The sequence below is a fragment of the Coccinella septempunctata genome, chromosome 9 (assembly GCF_907165205.1).
Source record: "Coccinella septempunctata chromosome 9, icCocSept1.1, whole genome shotgun sequence".
NCBI classification, from domain to species: Eukaryota; Metazoa; Arthropoda; class Insecta; order Coleoptera; family Coccinellidae; genus Coccinella; species Coccinella septempunctata.
In genome coordinates, this window is record NC_058197.1 from 10,298,038 (window position 1) to 10,320,773 (window position 22,736).

At 38.5% G+C, this 22,736-nt stretch overlaps 3 protein-coding genes across 5 annotated transcripts; 2 read left to right on the forward strand and 1 right to left on the reverse strand.

Annotated features, from left to right (window-relative positions):
• Positions 1–4,255: 4,255 nt before the first annotated feature.
• LOC123321105 lies at positions 4,256–9,465 on the forward strand. Its single transcript, XM_044908607.1, has 7 exons — positions 4,256–4,782; positions 5,897–6,244; positions 6,385–6,576; positions 6,637–6,867; positions 6,948–7,070; positions 7,234–7,500; positions 9,064–9,465. The coding sequence occupies exons 1-7, from the start codon at positions 4,279–4,281 to the stop codon at positions 9,463–9,465; spliced, it is 2,067 nt and encodes a 688-aa protein (XP_044764542.1). The 5' UTR covers positions 4,256–4,278.
• Positions 9,466–9,492: 27 nt separating this feature from the next.
• LOC123319759 lies at positions 9,493–22,504 on the forward strand. Of its 2 annotated transcripts, XM_044906679.1 has the most exons (12): positions 9,493–9,737; positions 11,981–12,290; positions 12,912–13,100; positions 13,369–13,594; positions 13,668–14,245; positions 14,326–14,557; positions 14,620–14,779; positions 14,834–14,985; positions 16,391–16,527; positions 21,362–21,514; positions 21,745–22,006; positions 22,154–22,504. In XM_044906679.1, the coding sequence occupies exons 1-12, from the start codon at positions 9,619–9,621 to the stop codon at positions 22,414–22,416; spliced, it is 2,781 nt and encodes a 926-aa protein (XP_044762614.1). In that variant the 5' UTR covers positions 9,493–9,618; the 3' UTR covers positions 22,417–22,504. The 2 variants fall into 2 exon arrangements, with proteins under 2 accessions (XP_044762614.1, XP_044762615.1); XM_044906680.1 differs by lacking the exons at positions 21,362–21,514; positions 21,745–22,006; positions 22,154–22,504 and adding an exon at positions 18,310–18,659.
• On the reverse strand, positions 17,664–21,233 carry LOC123319760 (lymphocyte expansion molecule-like). Of its 2 annotated transcripts, none has more exons than XM_044906681.1 (5): positions 20,876–21,233; positions 19,975–20,198; positions 19,562–19,901; positions 19,356–19,490; positions 17,664–17,955 (listed from the first exon to the last, which is right to left on the reverse strand). In XM_044906681.1, the coding sequence occupies exons 1-5, from the start codon at positions 21,145–21,147 to the stop codon at positions 17,748–17,750; spliced, it is 1,179 nt and encodes a 392-aa protein (XP_044762616.1). In that variant the 5' UTR covers positions 21,148–21,233; the 3' UTR covers positions 17,664–17,747. The 2 variants fall into 2 exon arrangements, with proteins under 2 accessions (XP_044762616.1, XP_044762618.1); XM_044906683.1 differs by having other exon boundaries at positions 20,872–21,206.
• Positions 22,505–22,736: the final 232 nt, after the last annotated feature.

Here is a 22,736-nt window from a genome sequence, read left to right on the forward strand (position 1 = left end):
CCAACCAATGAAAAGGCTTTATTAGACTAGAATGAAGTTGCACCAAAATAAAAAACTGAAATATCACTAGATATAAAAACTTAAGGGCCCCTTACTTAAGATTCTGTTAAGCCGCAGTCGTGCAACTGACAATAAAATTAAGCGTCTATTAACTTTAAACTACGCTTAGTTAAGTACTCATTTTAAGGGGGATTGGTGCTAATAGGCCTCATGGTAGGTAGGCTCATAGTAGATGAGCATAGAAATTTCTTAAGAATGTAAATGGAACCATAGAAAATTCAAAAATAAAATTTTGCGCAGCCAACAAGGAAGAATTTCACAGCAATTCGTTAGATAATATGCATACGCTTTGGCTACCGATCTGCTGGAGCTATTGAAACCCTTCTACACGCAGTCAGCTTTTCTCCACGAAGATAAGTCACTGAAATCGATGGCGTCTGTCAATCGCCCCTGAGAAACAACAGTCCGACCGGTATATAACAGTCCGCGAGTCCCTCGCGATCCGACCATAGAGGAATATATCAGAACGTATTAGGTGCCTCGGTGGCGGTAACATGGCTAGTTCCATTTGTTACCCGGCCAGCGCCGTGGGTGGCAGCACTGCCTGTCGACCGCTTCTTTTGTTTCGGCCATGGCACTCTACCTACACAGATTTAATGCCCATTTAATACCTCGCGGTGAAGATGACGTACGGTTTCAGATACAAATGTTGCGTCAAGTCTTAATGGGCGCTGGATAAATTGATAAACGTGTTTTTTGAGGGCGAAACAGCTAAGGCGATCCACGTGGGTCGTTAAAAAAAGGTTTTCGAGAAACGTGATGGGTAAGAAATGGGGAATTCGATTTTTTCGCAATGTTGCCAAATGTGACGAAAAGTACCCCGATCTTACCAGTAAGTACCTATAAGTGTGATATCCCTTCAGACATATTAGATATATTATTCAAATATGTATTTTCTAATCGGGATGATCACATATATGATCATAGCAATGAAAAGTTCAGTTATTTACTATCCCCGGGTTTCATACAGCTTGATCGGGGAATCAACGCTTGATGGACGAATAGACGTCAATTTGTTTTCAATCGATAATTCAGTCATGATCATTCAGAATATCATTCTCGCATCTAATTACGATGTTCATACATCCATTCAATTATTCTCATTTGCTACTTTTTCTATATATTAAGAAATGAAAGATCTCAGTGATTTCGTTTGAGAAATCGAATGACTATCAAATCGTTGATCGGGCAATCACAGTTTTATGAAACCCGATGCATATGTCTGAAATTGACCATTTTCGAGATATAGATGAAATAACTCTTTGGTAACGTGTTTAATCATCACAAAATCCCAGTTGTTGCATTTCTTCACGGAAAACTCTTACATTATCTCAATGGCGATGATAACAGTCAATCGGGAAATTGATCTGAGCTTTCATGTGAAGAAATTTGATCACGCGTCTCAGAAATGCGGCATGCTTTAATGAAAATATTTTAAATAGATGTGGTGAAAATGATGACAATTTCAATAAACGTTACATATAGGTACTACAGTAGAATCCGCTTATAATGACATCGAGGGGAAATGAAAAACACGTCATAATAACCGGAAGTCACAAAAAGCAAAATTGATGATATTTTTTATGGATTCAAGTTGAGAGAAAAACGACAAATTATATGTTTCCTTTATTGAAAAAATTTAAAATTACCAGCTAAATATGAAGAACTTTTTCGTTTTCACAAAAAAATCTGATATATCTCGTATCGTATCAAACCTCGTCGCATGAAAAGGGGTGGGGTGGCTTGAGAAAACGATCGAGATGTCACTATAACCGGATAAATTTTCTACAAATAATGTTGTTGTATCTGAAATCATGTCATTGTAAGCGACATGTCATTATAAGCGAAGTCATTAAATCCGAACCCTGTTGTAAGGAGTTTTGAATGAAACCAAACTTAACACTGCAATTGCGTCATAATAAGCGATTGGTCAATATAGCCGGCGTCATAATAATCGGATTCTACTGTAGATACTTGAAAAGTAATTTTCAAGACTTTTGTTCACCTTACTGCATGCAATTTTAATCTCAAAGGAAAAAAATAGGGGAAAAATTATCTCAGCAATTTATCTTTTATTCACTACATGCAAATAATGACCTGATGTACATACAGGGTGAGCCTTTGACAAATATTTCAACGGTAGTTTCCTGAAGTCAAAAGGAACACATTTTTTCTTTTCAATTTTTTTCCGAATCGGCTCAGTTTGAAAAATACATACTGTTATTTTTAGTTGTATCAAACGGTTTCATCGAATGAAATGAATTTCGGAATATAGTATTCGATTTATTTGATTAATCTTTTTCGAAGACAAAATATCACCCAATTTTCTCATTATGACCATTACGTACCAAAAATTCAAAGAACCCAACTAAGTTGGACGATATAAAATGAATATTTGAAAGTTTTGTAAAATAAAAGTATTCTTCATATTTTCTCGTATAATGCGCCGTTTTCGAATAATTTGATGTCGAAAAATAAAAAATAATCTATGAAATTCGACAAAATGGGTACTTTGACCGAATGCAACTCTTTTTTTAAAATATCTTCAGATGTGTAGTGTCACAGATTTTGCTAGTTATTCTAAAGATAAATTTGTTTTTCCAGAGTGGCACAGCTCATTATGACAACTTGAAATGGCTAGGCTTAATCGAAAGAAATGGCATACGAAAATGTGTTTCTTTTGAACTCAAGAATCTACTGTTCAAATATTTGTACGAGTCAAGGACTCACCTTATATATATAGGAATATAGGTGTTTTATAGGATCAGACCTTTAATAAGGAATATGCTTCAAGATTTTTCAGTTTTCAGTAGACATAAGAAGACGCTTAACAAATGCAATAAAAGGGTGTTTAGTAGGTGAAAGACTTTAAGGGCCACAAGGAAAAAGGTGAGTGATGTTTGAGTGAATTCCTCTTTCCCTATTCCGAAATGATATTTCGATTATTCGTTGTAATTATCATGGTGGTGGCACCCAGTGGAAGTTTCTCAAACTCTGTATTATCCGCCTCGTGGCAGATTCAGTAACTAAAGTAGATATCTACAGTACCTAACTTCATATAAACAGTATCCTGTAACGGTGGGTTTATGGAGAGTTCTAAGTACCTATAACCAGAGAAAGTAACTGATCTCATTGGAAGATGTCGCTCGCGTGTTCGACGAATTACATTGGTTGGTTGGCGGTGAACACGTGAACGCAATCTACCAATAAGATTGTCCTTTTCTTAAGTCTAAGTAACTCTGCATAAACCCCCCTTTATTCGAAGATAGAAATTTTTAGCTCTGCAAAATTTTGCGAGATCATTTTCCTCTATCTCTCATAATTTACCCAGCGTTGGCCTTGAAAGCCTGAAATCAAAGGCTTCATTAACGACTTGTTTATTATAAAAATCGATTTTTTTGTCAATTCTTAGGGAAGAATTTCACACATAAACCTACTCGAATAACTCCTCTACACTATAGTGTATTCCCTTCAGAATCGGACATCTGGCTCGGGAGTTTTTTATGTAAAGAACATCTTCAAATAGAATATTATTTTGCATTGACTCGAAAATGTTAAAATTGGTTATCGGTTGTACTTTTTTTATTTCTTGTAGTTCACCCAACCATAAAAGCCTTGCTTCATACACGACTTATTCAGAAGAAAATCGATATATAAAATTTTAAATTCCCATCAAAATCGGACATCTGGTTGCGATGTTACGGAAAGACTGACAAACTAAAATATACACTTAATATTAGTAAAGATACTACCATAAGTCAGAAGGTTTATTTCCGTGGAGTAATTAGCGGTAGTTCTAGTGAGTGGTAGGTGCGATAAACGATAGTTTTAATTCATGATAGTTGAAATGCCTTGTAGGTCAATAAACTGGTAGTTCTATAACAAGTAAATACCAACATGAAATGAAAACTTGACATGGACCACAGACTAAAACTATGATGAGTATTCTGGTTGTATTCATACGGGTTTCCTTCGAATTATAACTATACAATTAAAAACTGCCAAAGCCTAGAAATAGGTTAATCGATTCTACCCATTTTAAGCATTTTGTATACTGATATTGTCTCAATAAAATATTGTTTGACTATAGCAGAACTATCTCGATATTTTTCTGTGAGAGTGGTTTGTTGTAAAATAAAATTATTGACATCGAAATTATAATATCAATTTTGTCACTGACTTTTCTATTCGACCAAACACTCGACAAAGTCGTGTGTGATGGCGAAGCAACTAAAAGTTCCCCAAAACACACCGAAGAGCGATGATGTCAAAAAAAATCGTTCTTCCTCGAAATTCAGCTCCGTGGCATCTACCGAAAGACAGAAGCTCGGTAAAAACGGTAGGACAAGAAAGAGAAATTCCTGCAGCAGCAACAACTCAGCACATCAAAGTATCCACCTGGCCCATTGCTCTTGCGAGAGGTTGCAAAACGAGATCTTTGAGTTCGTCAGCGATTTCGTGACCTCGCAGGAGTACCAGGACTATTTGGACTTCAAGAAGAATATCGTCCAGAAGGATGAGGAGGTTCAGTATGACATCAACGATCTGGTAGAGGTCGTAGATACCGAATTGCCCAAGAAGAGGAAGGTTGATGTTTTGAGAGCTCTGAGTCGAAGGGCTCTGAGAGTCTTCTTTCTGGATGTCCAGATAGAGAAATACTTGGAGAGTTTGAGGAATGAGGAAATCTTGAAGAAACAGCAAGAAGCCATCGAGACTATAAGGGTATGAGAAAAATGTTTCGAACAGTCATGAAATGAAGGTCAGTTCACTTAATCTTCAATTTATGTTATGTTAATATCACTCTTCGACACTCTGAGAGACTGTGTAGAGAGAAGAATGAAAGCGAATTGGCTCCAGAAAAGTTCAACAACTTCACGACTTCGCCAAATGTTGACATTGAATATTTTCTTTCTGATATGCGTTTGCTGTTGTTCTTTTTCTTCGTGCTATTCCTCTTGGAGTTTGGAGAGACTCACAACCTAAGTCATGTCAAAAAAAATTACATAAGAGTTGACAGAGAGGTGCACGGTTCACCATAAAAGAATAGTGTGATATACAGGAACTGTCGTTTATTGCTATGCTTTTGGTCATCGAGTGAAAAGCGCCATACAATGGGTGGAATAGGAACGGTTTACTCCACACAATTAAAGAGGTTTTCCTCGGAATGAAATAAAAATAACAATGTAAAGGTGATGGATTCACGGAATGAATCGGACAAAACGAAAAGAGTGGATCCGATCTCAACGCGCCACGGGTGTTACGGATTCGTTCGCCAACCAGAACCAAAACACCCTTAACGGGCAATGGAGTCGGGCTCAGTTTCAAAACCACGAAATTGCTGATTGGAGGGAAACAAGGCATGGCTTTTGGAAACGGTTCTCTACTCTGTTTTCCGCTTCCAACGGGTTTGCACGCCAGCCAGAAATCGTTCTCCCAGCGAAGAGAAACCCAAAAGAATAAGGGGAAAAAGGGCGCAAAAATTGTTCACCACTCTGCTTTCTGCAGTGCAAAGCCGTTGGAAAACGGAGTAAGGAGTGCTTTCTTATCTCTGGACTCGGTCTACGGAATTAGCGGTTCCTGTGGCGCTAGCTACTTGTTGGTTTATACATTCACTAATTTACTTTCACTACTTAACACTTTGCAAGTCTTCGGAATTCACTGTTCACTCGAGCCTTCTCAGAACCCTAACTGCCCTTCAATCCACCTTTCATATCTTTTATTTCGATACGCCCCTGTTTCGAGCGACGGCAGCAGCGTATTCAGGGGATTCGGACATTACAATGTTATTCTCAGAAATTGCATCTTCATGACCTAATCCAGTCACTTTTGTCCTCAGCAAAAGATAGCAGAGGTGAAGGAAGTTTTCATATGCCACAATGAAAATAAATTGGCTTTGAGAAAGCAAAGAGAACAGTACTTGATAAAAAAGTTCATAAGTCGTTATAATATAGATATTTCAAGATTGATAACCACCGAGAGGCTAGATAGGTTGATACTAGATGTTGAAAGGAAATTGATGATGAAGAGAAGAGGACATAAGAATAACATTCGGAGTATTATCGAGAGATTGGTAAAGGAATATAATCATAACAAGAAACGAGACAATAAAATTGAAAACAACAATTTCAAACGGAGAGCAAAAGGCGTTTGTAAGAAAACAATAATGCATATAAAAGGTATAAAAGTAAGTATATTGAATAATGTCAGCTTATTTCACAACAAACAGGTGGAAAATATGTTTGGAATACTATGTGTAAGTTTTCGAATTGAGTTGCATGGTGCGACCCTGTAAGATTCGGCTGAAACATTTTTTCTTTCTCGTAGGGTTCAAACCTTATGTTGTCCTCATTGCACTTTGTGCACAAAGAAGACGCAATCATTAGAGCTTTCAGAGAGGCTGGGGTCTGTTTGAAAGAGGAGAAAGATGAAATCCCCAGAAACCTCTGGGATAAAGCCTGTTCGACTGATATTCCTTTCACTACCAAGGAAAAAGGCTTGCAAGAGAGTTCGATGAAGGTTATTGCGATTCACACATCTCTCTAGTTGAATGATCACGCAGTTACGATTATCTTCCAGAATATTTCTTTTCAAATCCCACAAGAGGACAATAAGTTCAAAATTATGCTGAACGAAAACGCCAAGGAAAAATTGGGAACGATGGAATCATTCGTTGAATTCGAAGACCTCTTGGAGGCTAGGCATTTTTTCTGCACTTGTGAGAAAGAGAGGAAGGATAAAGAAGATGCTGAAATCAATTTTACAGACGACCTTACAATGATCTCAACCCCTCGTCAGATCGATTTCAAGGTGATTCAGTTTCTCACAAGATTTGTAAAACTTCTCGGGGAAATGGCTTGATTCTTCAACTTTCTTCTTAATCGTTTTAGGAGTATCAAACTGATAAAGTATACAATAAGAGGTTGGTTTTACGAAATACAAGTGGAAATTCAGTCAGGATAAGGTTCTTCAGATTCTATTTTGATGAAGTTAAATATACGATACTCTTCGAGGTATGCATGAATATGTAATCTTGTTCTTTATTCTTCATTTATTGCTCGAACACATGTATATAGTTAAGTTGAATCTCCCATTCTTCTATTTGGAGCTATCATCCTCTTCGGTTCAGTTGGCAGCATATCGAAAAACTGTTAATCCTTCGTTTTAATGTTAAAGGTTATTCCAGATGAGATGAGGATAGCTCGACCCGGTTTACCAGTGGACTTGACAATTAAATTTCGAGCTCCCAAAGACTCTGCTGCGATCCTTGGCAAATTGGTTTTCTTAACTTGCTGCAAATCCACCTTTTACAGATACGTAATACCCATCAAATGTACCCCAGTAATTTCCGACGTTACTATAGAGCCCAGGAGTATATCATTTGGAACAATTCCTCTATGGAAGTTCTTGAAGAATCATCTTGACATCTCTAAGTCCGTTAAGGTGTATTTATACTGCTCCACAAGAGTTAGGGATATCGTATTCAATCGTATTTAGAAGTACCTATGTAATCTTCGAGAAAATCGCTGTTAAATCATTTAAAATTCAATAACAACTTGAATCGATCCAATAAAAATCAGTATGAGATATTTCGTCAATCTAGTCGCCTTTTTTCTGAAGTTTGGTTCTTTGCATATGCTTCATGAATGTTCTTATTTTGAAATGAAGTCAGTTTATCAACGGCTTCGATTTGCAATGAGTTTTCTGAAAATGCCAAGACGTAAATTAACAAACGCTGAGGTTAATAGGGCTATCGGAATGCTACAGGGTGGCCTAATTCAGGTTGTTGTAGCGGAAAGGCTCCAAGTCATCCAAAGTGTGATATCTCGACTTTGGAATAGGTTCAGGGAGACAGGTTCCGTGTTGGAAAGACGAAGGCTTGGTGGGCGACGAAAAACAACACCTGCTCAGGATCGTTTCATCACCGTTTCGGCGAGAAGAAACCCTACATCTACGTGTAGAATGCTAAGGAATACTCTTCAGAATGCAGATGGTATCCAAGTTTCCATCGAAACCATCAGACGACGTTTGCGAGAGGTGAATCTAGGGGTTCTAGACGTCCAGTAAGAGGAGTTCCATTAACACGTAACCATAAGCGTCAAAGACTGGAATGGACAAGGCAACATATCAATTGGAACGATCAATGGCGTAGTGTCCTTTTCACTGATGAATCCAGATATGGACGATTTTCAGATTCTCGAAGAATAAGGGTATGGACAATCCCACACATACCCCGTAATCGTCGCTATGTCCAAGAAGTCCATCCATTCCGAGGGGGTAGTGTTATGGTATGGGTCCGGATCTGTTTCAACGGGCGCAGAGATCTACACATTTGTCCTGGGAATATGACCGCCTTACACTATAGGGAGTATGTCATTGACAATGTTGTGCCAAATTTTTACGCTGCTATTGGTGAAACTTTTCAATTTCTAGACGATAACGCTAGACCGCACCGTGCAGCCATAGTTGAGAATGCGCGCGAGGAGCTTGGTATTCCACATTTACCAATACCTCCGCACTCACCAGATTTGAATTGCATAGAACCTGCATGGGATATGCTCCAAAGAAGATTAGATAATCATCAACCTACCCCAGAATCCTTAAATGATCTGAGAGAGCTTCTTTCCCGTTTATCTAACCAAATTCCTCAAGAAATGTTCAACAACCTCGTGTGTAGTATGCAAAGAAGATGTCAAGCTGTTATTGATGCCCGTGGAGGCCATACATTGTATTGATAGTCGTAAAATGCTTGAATTCTCTGGGAATAAAATTTCGTTACTTTACTCGATTTTTCTTAACTACCTTGTATACGCTGCAGACCTACAGGCTAAAATTAATTTGCAACTTGAAATCACATTGATATGAATTTTCATCAAAAAAATCTTATTTCAACAATATTTTTTTTCAATTTAAGTCAATATCCCTAACTCATGTGGAGCAGTTTATTTGGAAATATTGAAGTGAGGTTGTCTGGAACTCAATAGATATTAACTCTTTCGTTTGCAGGTCAAATGCAGTGGGAAGTACGCCCATAAATTGATAATAAAAAAAGTGAGAGATCCTTTAGAATTGAAGTCTATGCGAAATGAAGATATAGTTTCCGAAGATTCCTCATCTTCTGAAGAGTGGATTGTGAAGAAAAAGACACCTATTCAGTTGGAAATGGAAGAGATAATCAGAGACATCCTGAGAGATATAGACTGTCGTTTCCATTTCGATAAAAGATTCCTGGTGGTTCAGGAGCAATCTGGGGAAGAAAATTTGAAGATATCTGTTTCTGGCATTGGACATTCAGGCTTTTACTTCGAAAAGTATAGTGTAGATATTTATAAGATGATGGAGGACGCTGAAGAATATCAGGGAATGCAGGTAAAACTTGGTGAAAGAACTGAACTATGCAGGCGATGAACTGAGAATTGAATTCTTATTCAGGAGATTGTGCTTTCTCTCGAAGTCGCCGATCACTTCATCAGATGTGACCCCGTTTGTGTTGATTTCGGGATATGCTTCTATGGAACAGCGTACCAGGCTTCGTTTAGCGTCATCAACAATTCTAAAACCATGCAGTTTATGTCTGTCAGGATCCCAAGTTTGCTGAACTACTACGTTTCTTTGGATGAAAATAGTTTGGTTATCAAATCTGAAGAAAAGAGGAAAATTACAATTAAACTATTACCTAGGTAAGTATACGACTGACAAAAAAGTATCCGGAAATTTGAAATAAAACGCACAAATATTAAACTTCTTCAATATTTATAGAATCTCCTTCAAAATATGCTCCATTTGAAGCGCACAACACATGTGCCACATGTGTTTTTTCCAATCGTGGAAACATTTTTCATAGGCGCTTTCAGGGCTGGAATTCAGCTCCTGCGAATTTTCTTTTATGAAGTCTATGGAGTCAACTCTGGTTTCCCGGAGCGGTAATTTCATCCTGAAGAAAAGAAAAAAGTCACACGGAGCTAGATCAGGCGAATAAGGTGGCTGGTCGATGGTATTTATCGAGTATTTGGTCTCAAGATTATTAATAATCGTGGCTCGTCTCGAAACAGTTAAATAGAAGTTCTTATTGACCGTTTGACACAATTTCCTTGATTTTTTCGACGTTATCGTTGGTTGAAGAGTTCGACGGTCGTCCTGAACGAAGCAAATCTTAGACGATCTCCCGACCGTTTTTAAAGACTTTGTACACTTGGGTTTTCGATAAAACAGAGTCTTCATAAGCCTTTTCTAGCATTCGCAACGAATCAGCACACGAAATTTCGTTGAAAACATAAAATTTGACAAACTCTTTGTTCAATATTTTTTTCCATTGTAAAATTCGCAGACTTCCACTGAGGTCGATTGGTTTCAACAGCTGTCGTAAACAAACTAATCGACAGAATGCGCTCATGTTTAGCATAGTAATCACGGACAGTCCTACCAACCTACAGAAACTTCAAACACTTAAAAATACTCAACGCGGGAAATTTGAATAATAAATTCCGGATGCTTTTTTGTCAGAGTGTACATATCTATTACAGGGTGTATTTGAAGGTGAGGCTTTTTTTCAACAGAAGGTAGAACTGGTCAAAATGAAGCGTTTCTCCAAAAATCACCTATACAAAACTTTCAAAAGTTAGAAAAAAGTTTAAAATGATTACTGAACTAGATCCTAATACACCCTAGACCGTTTGTTAGCTGAATTATTGCAAAGCAATGGGAAAAAACTCATTTCCTGATTCGACCATGTGGTTTCCTTTAGGATATTGGCTTGATCGATATTTACTTGGTAATGAAAATGGAAACTTAGGATTGCTGAATTGTTCTCATAACTTTTCAGTTACTTACATGATTTTTTGAAATGGCTCTGTCAAACTGTCAAAGGAGACTTAGGACACAAAAGTGTAAAAAATAGAATAATACTTCAAAATCTCACCAATAAAATTCGTTCAAATTTTTCCAAAATCGTCGTAAATATGGCATGAAATGAGGAAACATCAAAGCATTTTTTCAACATAACTATGGGACTTTCAATATGGATATTCTAAATTTTTTTCCAACCTAGATTGCACGATACAACAATCATGATTCTCTCAAAAGTGACCTGATGCATTTAATCCGAGGAACTTGGTACTGAACCATTCATTGTCCAGCCATATGTTTATATCACAGTCCCGTACTTGAAATTCAACGAAATTTTGTCGAACTTCTGGGGTATCTCAGCCATCTTGGATATTTTATAAAGACAATTTTTGGTTGAACGACTTATTTGGATGAGTTTTTCTGTAAAAAAAACCTCACTTCTGAAAACACCCTGTATATAGATAGGCTGAGTCTTTGACTCGTGAAAATATTTTAACAGTAGATTCTAGAGGCCAAAAGAAACACTTTTTTCTTTACCATTTTTTTCGAATCATCCCTAATAAAGAGTTAGGTATAGCTATTTGATTGAAACCGAAAATTTGAAAATCTTTGTCGGGAAGCATTCATTTAACAAATTCAAAAGAATTATCGCTATTATAATTATACTTTCAAAGAAGAATAATTGGAAAAAATTACCCGGATTAACTAGAGTATGCGTTATAATTATAATTAGATAAATATTCGGCTTTCTCAAAACGTTATGAACCACGAACCTACGAAACTTTTACGAGACGAGACTAGAGACCACGAGTCGAGACTTGAGAAGAGACTTCATGTCCCATTGGAGAGAGGAGGCAAGACGTTCTAGTTCATTGTTTTGAGCAGCATCTCCTAAAGAAAAATATGGACAGCCCCCTCAACCTAAGATCTGGAAATATTTCTTGTTCACAAAAATTTTGTTAGTTAATCTTTAATCAAACTTCTTCGTGGTTTTGAGCTTGCAGACAGTATAATTTCTTTGCTTTTTGAGTGATCCCTCAACCCTGTTCACCAGTTTTATGTAAGTTCATATTTTCAGTAACGATCTCATGTCGGAGAAATGCAAATATTTCGACCAGGACACTTCTATTCTATACTTCCCCATCGAGGTAAGACTCACGGATAAGAAATATGCACCAGTTCCTCCTACAATCGAACATTGCTATGCAATTGTCAACGACTGCTCAGACCTAACTCTAGATCCTCAGCGAGAGCATTACGAGATGTGCGATGGACAGATGGTGTTAGATGTGGGAGAAATCTCCGTGATTGAAGCAGTAACCACTAAAGTCGTACTCAGAAATTCGTCATATTCCAAAAGATATTATGGGTTTTTGGATTTACCCAGGGTGAGAACGAACGAAATATGTTTGAAGATGATTGGTTAGTTTATACTTTTACCATATAAACATAATCGATTGGAATTATCCATGGTCCTCAGTATTAACTTCTTTAACACATCTTTGAATGTTGTGACAATTAGACAACAGTGAAATCTCTTTCTGGAGAAAAGTCAACAGCATCAAAGCTCTACGTGAGCTCCAGTTACGTTCTGAATCGATATTGCTTCCATTTCTTATTGTCAATGCAAATCTTATTCCTGCTTACAAACGAGAAAAAACAGGTTAAGCAAAAAACATCACATTGTTTTTTATGCCACCATCTGCAGCCTACTCGAAGTAATCATTTTCAGAAAACAAGAGCTTAATGAAAAGTAGAAGAAGGATATGATAAAAACAATTCCTCAAAAAAAAATTATATGACAGATATTCCAGATAACTTAACAAAACAAAAACACATGAGTAACTGAGAAACCTACACCACTAGGCTCAATAGGCCCTTATATTGTTGAGCAGTGTATTTCTATTTTTTTAGCCTCGATACAGCCCATGTTGTTTATATGGAACTGCTGAGTACAAAATAATAGGAGAACTTTCACATTATGATACTATGATTTTTTTCCAATACAGTATATAAGCATCATGCCAAACTGCGGCTTCGGATCTATCAATGCCTTCCAAGAAATCACCTTGGATGTCTACTTTCATCCCCAAGTTGACGATTTCAGAGTAGCAACTTCCAATCAGGATAAATATCGCCAAAATAGAAACGTCACAATACGCGTGGACACTATAGCAAACCTTGGGAAATATCGAAGGGCAAGTACATAATAATTAATGATGTTTCTTCTTAGTGGACATCAGGGGCGGCTATGGAAAAATGTTCTCACAAGAGACACACTCTTGCTTTATTTTGTAATTTCCTTTTCGTGCATTTCAAGTTGTGGAGATTTATTGCCAAATCTGGGACTGGATGAAATTATTTTTTATTGATAGGACTGCCAGTGCTTCCATTCTATCTCGGTTGTGGTGTGACCACCCTAGAACTAGCATAAAACATATCATAGCTTTTTTTCCATTTCCATAGAAACCCAACATGAATCGTCTGCTGAAACTCATGAAACGCATGCTGGAAGAAATGGCGATAACGACAAACATCGACCTTTTAGAGAGCATTTTCGCTGCGAAGTCCGATATAAGAACAGAGTTCGACCTATGCACGTGTTCGAGTGCTCTACTGTTAAAGTCACCAAGCAAAAAGTTGAGCCTTCAAGAAGAAAACGAAGAATTGAATAAAAACGAAGATGCTGCAGGTTAGTGGTTGCCATAAATAATCCATGGTTTAAATTTCATTCAGTTTCGTGTGAGATTAAAAACTGGTTTCAGATTCAGACATGAAGCAGCAAGAATCTATCACGAAGATAGGCCATCACCATAAAAAGAAGAAAAAAATGAGTACTTCAGATCTTTCGAAACAACATAGCGATGAAGATACTTTCAGTATGAAAAAGAGTTCAAGTGCGGATTCGAGCATGAAAAGAAAACGGTCTAGGGTGAAGAGCATATCAGAGCCCGAAATAACCCTCACCGTTGAAGACCGACAGCCTTCATTGTTGGAAAAGAAAGCCATTCAGCGTCTGTCAACTGGCCACACCCCTGTCGTACCTATAGTTCCTCTGATAAACTTAGCTGAAACACTATCTAGAGAATTGAGGTTCAATATGACGTTCGCCAAACCTCTTTACGAGTTCTCCTTCAACCACCTCGAGTTCCCAGTAACTCCTGGCGGGTCTTACTCGATGATGATGACAGAATTGAGGCCACTGAAGAAGTCCGAGAAGACTGGCTCGTGTGGTATTGGTGCGGAAGGGAAAAAACCTAAATTCAGATCAACTTTCAGAATAGCTGGGAGTACTCAAGAAATGAGAGTAGAACCAATGTGTGGAGTGTTAGAACATGGGGAAGTAAGTGTGACGTTATGTCTACAACGAACACTTAGTAAGTTCCATCGGAGGGAAGTTTTAAAATAAGATGTTTCTTGCAGTCGATAAAACTTACTGTCGTTGCAACTCCGAAAATGAGCGAAGACGTTGTAGCTGCTTATGCTTTGGAACAGAAGAAAAACGCTTTATATCAGGAGAAAATGGAGGAAGAATTACGCAAAAGAGAGGATAATTTGACTCATAAGAAGGCGAAGAAGTCTAAAACCAAGGTGAGAGGAGCAAAGTCCAAAGCGAAAAAGGAGAAAAGTTCGATCGACATAGAGATGACCAAAGGTTAGTGAGAATTGTGTTAACTTCAGATCAACGCTATACGGTGTTTCCCCTGTCTTTTTCAGTAACTGAAGAGGAAATACAAATTGAGATATCGTCCAAAGATGTGGAGGTAGAATACCCGGACTTATATCCTGCAGAATTGGCTATATGGCGCAGTATTGAGCCTTACTTTCTAAAAACCAATTTTGTTTGTCGCATCGATTACGAGATGGAGGAGCCTTGGTAACAAAATGATGATTGCGATATTAACATATAGACTTCATCGGTTTGTTCTAGGACTCACGAGCCTGACATATTCTCCCTAGCAACAGTGTGCAAAGTTATTTCCCCAGATTTCATTCACGATCAGAAGGTACAACGTTTGGACTTTGGTCAGGTGCCTATAGGTGATTGTAAGAGGAAAATTGTAACAATTCAAAATTTGCGATGTAAGTATCACCTCGCAAATACTCGGCTTCGAAAAACTCCTTAAAGATAAACAGCTAATTCTTCTTTATTATGTAGACGAGAAATTTTGGATACAGAATCTACAGCTCACTAAGCTGACCATAAAGCATGATTCATGACTGATCACAATTGTGGAATAATCCGCGAGTTCCAAAAGTCCAAAAAGTATATGTAGAAACCCCTAGTATGTGGATATATAGATTGCTGCTTGGTGGATTCGTCGATAATGTGGATCACTTATTAGGCACACACGCCCCTTATGTAGATAAGCCTTGTAGGTAGACCCGCCAAATATGTAGATTCTTCTAGTAGGTATATTCGCCTAGTAAGCAGACGTAGATTCGTCTAGAAGGTAGATTCGCCTAGTAAGCAGACGTAGATTCGTCTAGAAGGTAGATTCTCCCAGTAAGCAGAGACGTAGATTCGTGTAGAAGGTAGATTCGCCAAGTGAGCAGACGTAGATTCGTCTGGAAGGTAGATTCGCCTAGTAAGCAGAGACGTAGATTGGTCTAGAAGGTAGATTCTCATAGTAAGCAGAGACGTAGATTCGTGTAGAAGGTAGATTCGCCTAGTGAGCAGACGTAGATTCGTCTAGAAGGTACATTCGCCTAGTAAGCAGAGACGTAGATTGGTCTAGAAGGTAGATTCTTCTAGTAAGCAGAGACGTAGATTCGTGTAGAGGGTAGATTCGCCTAGTGAGCAGACGTAGATTCGTCTAGAAGGTAGAATCGTCTAGTGAGCAGACGTAGATTAGTCTAGAAGGTAGATTCGCCTAGTAAGCAGAGACGTAGATTGGTCTAAAAGGTAGATTCTCCTAGTAAGCAGATACGTAGATTCGTGTAGAAGGTAGATTCGCCTAGTGAGCAGACGTAGATTCGTCTAGAAGGTAGATTCGCCTAGTATGCAGAGACGTAGATTCGTGTAGAAGGTTGACTTACTTTATGGGTAGATTTGCCTAGTGAGCAGACGTAGATTCGAATAGTAGGTAGATTCGCCTAGTAAGCAGAGACGTAGATAGTAATTCATTCCGTATTGAGTCTAATATTACAACACCTATACTATTGAGCCAGTACATTCACTTACTAAGTAGATCCCCCTATATAGTAGGTGGATGTGGTAATTATGTAGATTAGCCTGCTTAGTAGATTCGTCAATAATGTAGATGAATTCTATTATATACATACGTCTCTTATGGAGTTCGATTGATTTCAGTTCATTAATTATAATTTGAATCCCATGTTGAAAAATCACCTTATATGGCAGAATGTAATGAAGTGATGGGAACACATCTTTTTCTTCTATTTTCTTCGTCACTATAGGACATCAATCTTAATATAATTGTGAACAAGATTTGATCTTGGTTATTTTTTGAGTTGTTTGTTTCAGATCACGATATAACTGTAACTACCAATATTTTAAGACCGGAAGGTGGTTTCTTTTGTCCATATTTTGATTCTGTAAAGTTACCAAGTGAGTGTTTCCTGAAGATTCCCATAACCTACACGCCTACAGATAACGAATCGGTGAGTATTTCATCGTATGTGAAGTCCACAAAGAAAAACAAATCACTGCTGTCGGAATTTATTGAATTTTATGATGACTTGAGGCAACACTTAAGTTGTACAGTTTAAAGGCAAGCTGAGTTTAAGTCGAACCAAACGTGAGGGGGGGCTTGCAGAATCATGTGAACTGAAGTACGATTTCTTTAGCAGAAATCGAAAATTTTCCTCTAACTTGGATCGCCTGAGAAGCATTATTTCGAAATGAAATCCGGAAATTGCCTGTGAGAGATGGAAAAAAGTGGTAGCCAGCGATGGATAATGATCTGCACATTAATTTTGTTTTGAAACAAATTCTAGGCTATAGATTCTAAAGGGTTTTGCGTTGCACTGCAACCTGAAGATCTACTGTTCCTTCCATAAGAGCTATTTTCCCCGCCATCTCGTCTACAGCTCACTAACCAGTACCATCGTTTCAATAAACTTAAATAACAGTATCTGAGGTGGCTTCAAGGAGGTTACTTCCTTGATCCATCTAGTTCCTCATCCGAAGCATTTCTTGCATTGGCTAGCAATGGTGAAGAATTCTGGCAAGAGCTTATCTGGAGTTTCATCCTCGTCGCCAAAGAATCTGAAATCGTCATTTTCTACTAGACTCATTTCCATTAGGTGCTTCCTGAAGCGGCAATGTCCTGTTAGGATTCCAGTGAGTAGGTGTAGCATATTTGTCTTCCCAATACACCTATGATAGGCTCTCTTTTCCACTCGTCTAACTCTCTTTACCTACCTACAAATGCCAATTTATGCCTTTTATATTGTAGACCCTGATTAAGTTGATGCATAATTGCATAATAAACTAACTTCTGTTTAGAGAACAATGATTTCCTCGTCCTCGGAATTGTAGGACAATTCCTCCAATGTTACATTTAAGGGGCGAAATTGCTGTCCAAATTATATGTAATCACTATCAAATCATAAAATGTGTGGAAGTTTTACTAATTTTATGATATCTTTATTCTATTTATTTATTTATTTATGATAAAGATATCATAAAACTTTAATTAGAATGATATTTGAACCGTTCCTTTTACATAATTATGATGAGTAGAGTAGATAGATATTCTTCAGAGCTTGAAAAAAGTACAAAAATAACTAAAACATTGAGGTGAGAATGTATTGGAATAAATAAATTCGATTCTTCGAATGCAGACGCTCGAATTTTCAACGGAATAAAATCTCAACCATCAAAAATCCGCGTAGGATTCTGGTTTGTCGAAAAAAGCCCTTTCGAGTTTGCTCAGAAACACCCATGATGGCTTGGTCTTCTTTCGACATGACGGTGTTTTGATGAAGTATCTTCCAGGACCGGGATGAATTGGCCAGGGTGTCGGAGGCCTTTGGTTCATATTCGAGGATCCGAAGGCATGCACAACTTCTTCCTGAGGCTTGAAACTGGAACAAATGGTACTCATGGTGAATTTATATTCTACTATTCAATCAATGTGTTGAAAAAAAAGTTGTCGTGTTTGCGATAAGAAAATTACTTTAGGCAGACATCGGTAAAAAAGAATCGTATCATGCTCTGAGCATTGGTTTTTTTTTTGTATGCTCCTGGCGATGCCGATACTTTGAATTGGTATCCAAATGAACATTTGTTCTAAATGATTTGGTTTTTAATCTGAAAAACTGCCGAATAGACCGCAGTATAGAAGGATCACTTTCGAAAACAGATGAGATGATGGAAACAGCCCAAGTAATTATCCAGCAACTATGCAGCCTCCATTATCAAACATTTTACTTTCACAGGTGCAATTTTTCTTAATTTCTGATCAATATATTATACCTCCTGTCACGAAAGTGGAGCTCTTAGAGTCTGGAACAGGGATAATGGTCCCTCAGAAAGGACTGTCCTATGGTGCTTATACCGTAACTGCTGTATGCTCTTCTTGTCTGTACGCTGAAAAATATCCAAAGAGCATACACCAGAAGATTCATCCATGTATGCCGTGGTAGTCGAAGAAGCCTGAAATGCATTTCTACCAGTTAATAGGGGAATTCAGGGTTGCTCTGCCTTTGCTGGTCCAGGACCAGTGCTTCCCATCTGTCGTGCATCTGCCAGGAGCCTCTATTTTCGACATCCAGGTAGAAAATTTTTCTCTGAATGAAGTACGGAAGAGATTTCAAGCAGTCGTAGCCTGAGGTGAAAAGACTACTGGCCCTTCGGAGGACATACCTCAGTCTGGTATGTCACTCAGTCTGGCCACCTGTTCAATAAACATTAAAAGCAGTGGTACCTACAGGTTTTTCTTTGTGCCATATTATGTTCACCTGCAGTAACCTCAGTGAGTTGAGAAATGCGCCTAACAAAGCCAATAAGAGTTTTCTTATGAAGAGGGGGACTTTCCTCTGTAGAGTTGTGGCATTGTCAGCGTGTCTCAAGATGTGAGTAACTCCAACTGCTTGCGGTTGAACAATGGGTCACAAGACTCAGCTCAGCCCGAAAGGAGGGCCGCAGGAGGAAGAAGAATGGCCTGAAATAGTTCTATGGGTACCTAACCTTGTTCAAAACTCCAAGACTTAGACCTAACCTAACCTAACCCAACCTCACCTTAACTTGTTCAAAACTTGAAGACCTAGGCCCAGTTGCAGGAAAGTCCAATAAGATTTGATGCCCTATCAAAATTTAAAACTGTCATTATTGAAGGGGAAAATAGAGAATTAAGATTTTAATGAAGTATTAAATTTTAATGGACTTTCCTGCAACTGGACGTTAGAGAGTCGTACTTAGAGAGTCTTTCGTGACAACACACATTTGCAATTTCAGGATCGTTAGAAAAATGGGATGTCTTTACCTATATTCTCTGGACAGATCATAGTGACCAGGTCCAGGCTCTTCGGGGTCTTTATAACACATCGTCAAATTCGCTATCTGCATCCTCGAGGTGGGCTTCTTAGGAAAACGTTCCTCTTGGAAAAATTTTCCATATCTAAAAAGGAAGTTATCAACGTATATATCAACCTTATCTATATAAATGTTGTTCAAACGAAGAAAAACCACCTGCTCTTCATCGGATGGTGCAACATAACGTCAATATCGCTAGGTTCCAAATGGTACCAGTCTGGTACGATGGTGTATGGTGGGGAGAAATGGTTCTTGATGGAAGTGCCGTCTCTTTTCCCAGTGAAGAGGTTGTAGGGACCCTTGGTTGACACCACGCGTTTCATCAGTGCCTCGAGGCTCTTGGGATCAGGGACGTTGTATACGTTGGGCGGCAATTTGAAGGATGGTTCAGTGTCCTTGAAGCGCTTCACCAGGCCATCCCATTCGAAACGTTGTACCTTGCCGAAGGGTTTCTTCGACGATGGGTGCTTGGCAAAGATGTCTCGGAAGTATGTGTCTGTTGGGAAAAAGTGTTTGAGTATATCAATTTTACTTTTTCGTGGGCACAGGAGTAGATTCTTTCAACTCACTCATTGGAGGGAAGTTGTACTTGAAGTGGCTACAGAACTTCCGCTCGGTCGTGAAGCCTTTGTTCTCGACCACAGAACATGATTTTCGCTTATCTATGTCGTCAGGAATATTGTAAGTCCCTGGGCCTCTGTGTATCCTCTGGAACGCCCTAGCTTCCAGGATGGGGGCATTCCTGTAGCCTAAGAATTTTGAAAATTCCTCCAGCTCCACCATGCGTGTCCATCTGAAAACGAAGGATGATGTCAATTTACTAATTTACTCCAACCTCATCTGGAAGACGGTGTTCTGAGGATGAGTTGTGATTTTGGACAATGAGGGAAGAACTGGAAAAGTATTCAAGCAGCCAACTGATCATATTGAATCGATGTGGCACGTGTTTAGCTATCACAATAGCCTCTTCAGGTGGGTGAAGTTAAACTGTATACTAAGAAATGGATCACGCCTTCACAGTAAGGCAGGTAAATAATAAACGAATTAATTCAGATGCATAACATCCGCAGATAATTAAATCAACGAATGTTACGATCCAAATCGAACTAACAAACTACCATCGCTCGAAGTATTACCAGAATTTTCATTTCGTCGACAAAGAGTAGATGCTGACCATGGTCAAATAAGACCGAAACCATGGTCAGCATCTACTCTTTGTCGACGAAATGAAAATTCTGGTAATACTTCGAGCGATGGTAGTTTGTTAGTTCGATTTGGATCGTAACATTCGTTGATTTAATTATCTGTGGATGTTATGCATCTGAATTAATTCGTTTATTAAACTGTATACTTCCGACGAGAGTCTCGACATCACAACAAGTCAAGCACACACTGAGGCTTGTATTGAAAAGTATCAAGAGTTGATATATTCTTTGGTTGAATTATCCAGGACCTAAAATGCTCACCCACTTGCATTCGGCGGTTTTTTTGATTGGACATCGTACGAAACCAATGTCGTACTGTCCCGGTCCTCCTCGACTGTTGACTTTTCTCAAGGTTCCAGACGTGTCCAAGGAAGGATGAAGACCAAGACGAGCGAAACGTGGTGTGGAGCTCAAAAAACCACGAGGCGTTATCGTTTTGTTTTTGGACTGATCGGCCGATCTTTTAACCATTTTGAAAAAAAAATTGTAAGGGTACAAAACTGACGAAAGAGTTTCTCTGATGACAACTGTTGTCATAGGCTTGACAATTATCCAGGTATTTCATATATAGGGGACACCTAATGTTTTCCTGCTGGTACTGGTGGAAGAAAAAATACGTTTTGCCACCACAATTTCATAGTTGATTCAGCCTTACCTAATGATGAATAATTTCGAAATTGGGGAAGAATATTGAAAAGAAGTCTTTCAGTTAGATTGATGAAAATGTTCCAGCTTTTCTTATTCTTTTTAGGTTTTGGAGTACATGGATATAAAAGCAGAAAGAACTATATATCAGTTCTTACTATCAGCAGAAGCAGCTACACCAAATGTTCGATTAGACCCATCTTCCAAAGTTTTACGTGTGGTTGTTAAAAGGGGCAAATATTTGGAGGTTCCTTTTGAGGTGAGAATTATCCACTTTTTTTCTTCGGAAAGTCATAAACGTACTGGAAGATACTTCAAAAACAATTATCTGACAGATGTATCCAGAAATAGCAAGTTGAAAACTAGTACTTTGCTGAAAGATAACGTTTTGAAAGTTATTTCAAATTTTAAACGTCATCTCACGGATATTTCCTGAGTGATTTCAAGTCTTCATATCGGTACTTTATAAGTAGACAATATTTTCCACAGGTGGTGAACGACTCACTCCAAGCTGTGCAAGTTTCCTTGGAAAAAGTGTGTGAGTTGGAGGGCAGAATCATTCATTTGCCCTCTGAGGGAGAGTCTAAGAGTCGTTCTAACGCCTTCCTGAGGAAAAAGACCAAGAATAAAAAGGACGATGGCAATGAAACGTCTGGTTCATCACCAAAGAAACATGTCAGATCCAGTTTCTCCGATGAACTGACAGAAGAAGAGATATTCTCCATTGAAAACGAATTTTCGATCAAAAAAGGTTCGTTCTTACGGCTTCAGGATACTTTATTGCTTTTGAGTAGAGTGCTGTGTACTGTTATTTGGAATAGGTGGAGATGTCGCTAGTTTGTTCGTTTTCATGCCAATCTTTACAAGTAAATTGAATAATTGCTCTATTTTTCTTTAGGATCTCCATATTTCCAGCTGATAGAAGAGGACACATATTTGACGATTCCAGAGTCCTCGAAGAAGACTTTCAAAATTGGTTTCGGACCAACCTCATCTGAAAGCCCAAGGTCTGATACGCATCTCAAGAAGAAAGACCGAAAAAAGACTGCTGTGGAGGTGAACGAGGAAGATATTGGAAAGACCTTCGTAGCCAAGTTCAACCTACTGATTGGTTCTTCCTCTTTTCTGCGTGATTTCATCATACTCGGAGAAATTAAGTGAACAGAAGGTGAAGCATGAGAAGCAGAATGATAAAACTACTAAATGTTATTGTTTACTTTTGTCTAAATGAAAATACCTGTGTAACGTCTTTTTCCTCCGGGTACTCTAGCGCCATCAGCTATTCTCTAAAGGGAAACTAGCAAACTGGACGGACTCGTTTGCCAGCCAGAACCTAAGGCTCACACTTAACGGACAATGGTTCCGGAACTCAGGATGGTTAGGGTTTGAGTGAGACGGCACAGACCTACGACGGTTAACCCCTAGGTGCTTTCTGCACCCCATTGGGTATACACATCATGAATCTTCATCACACCTGCACA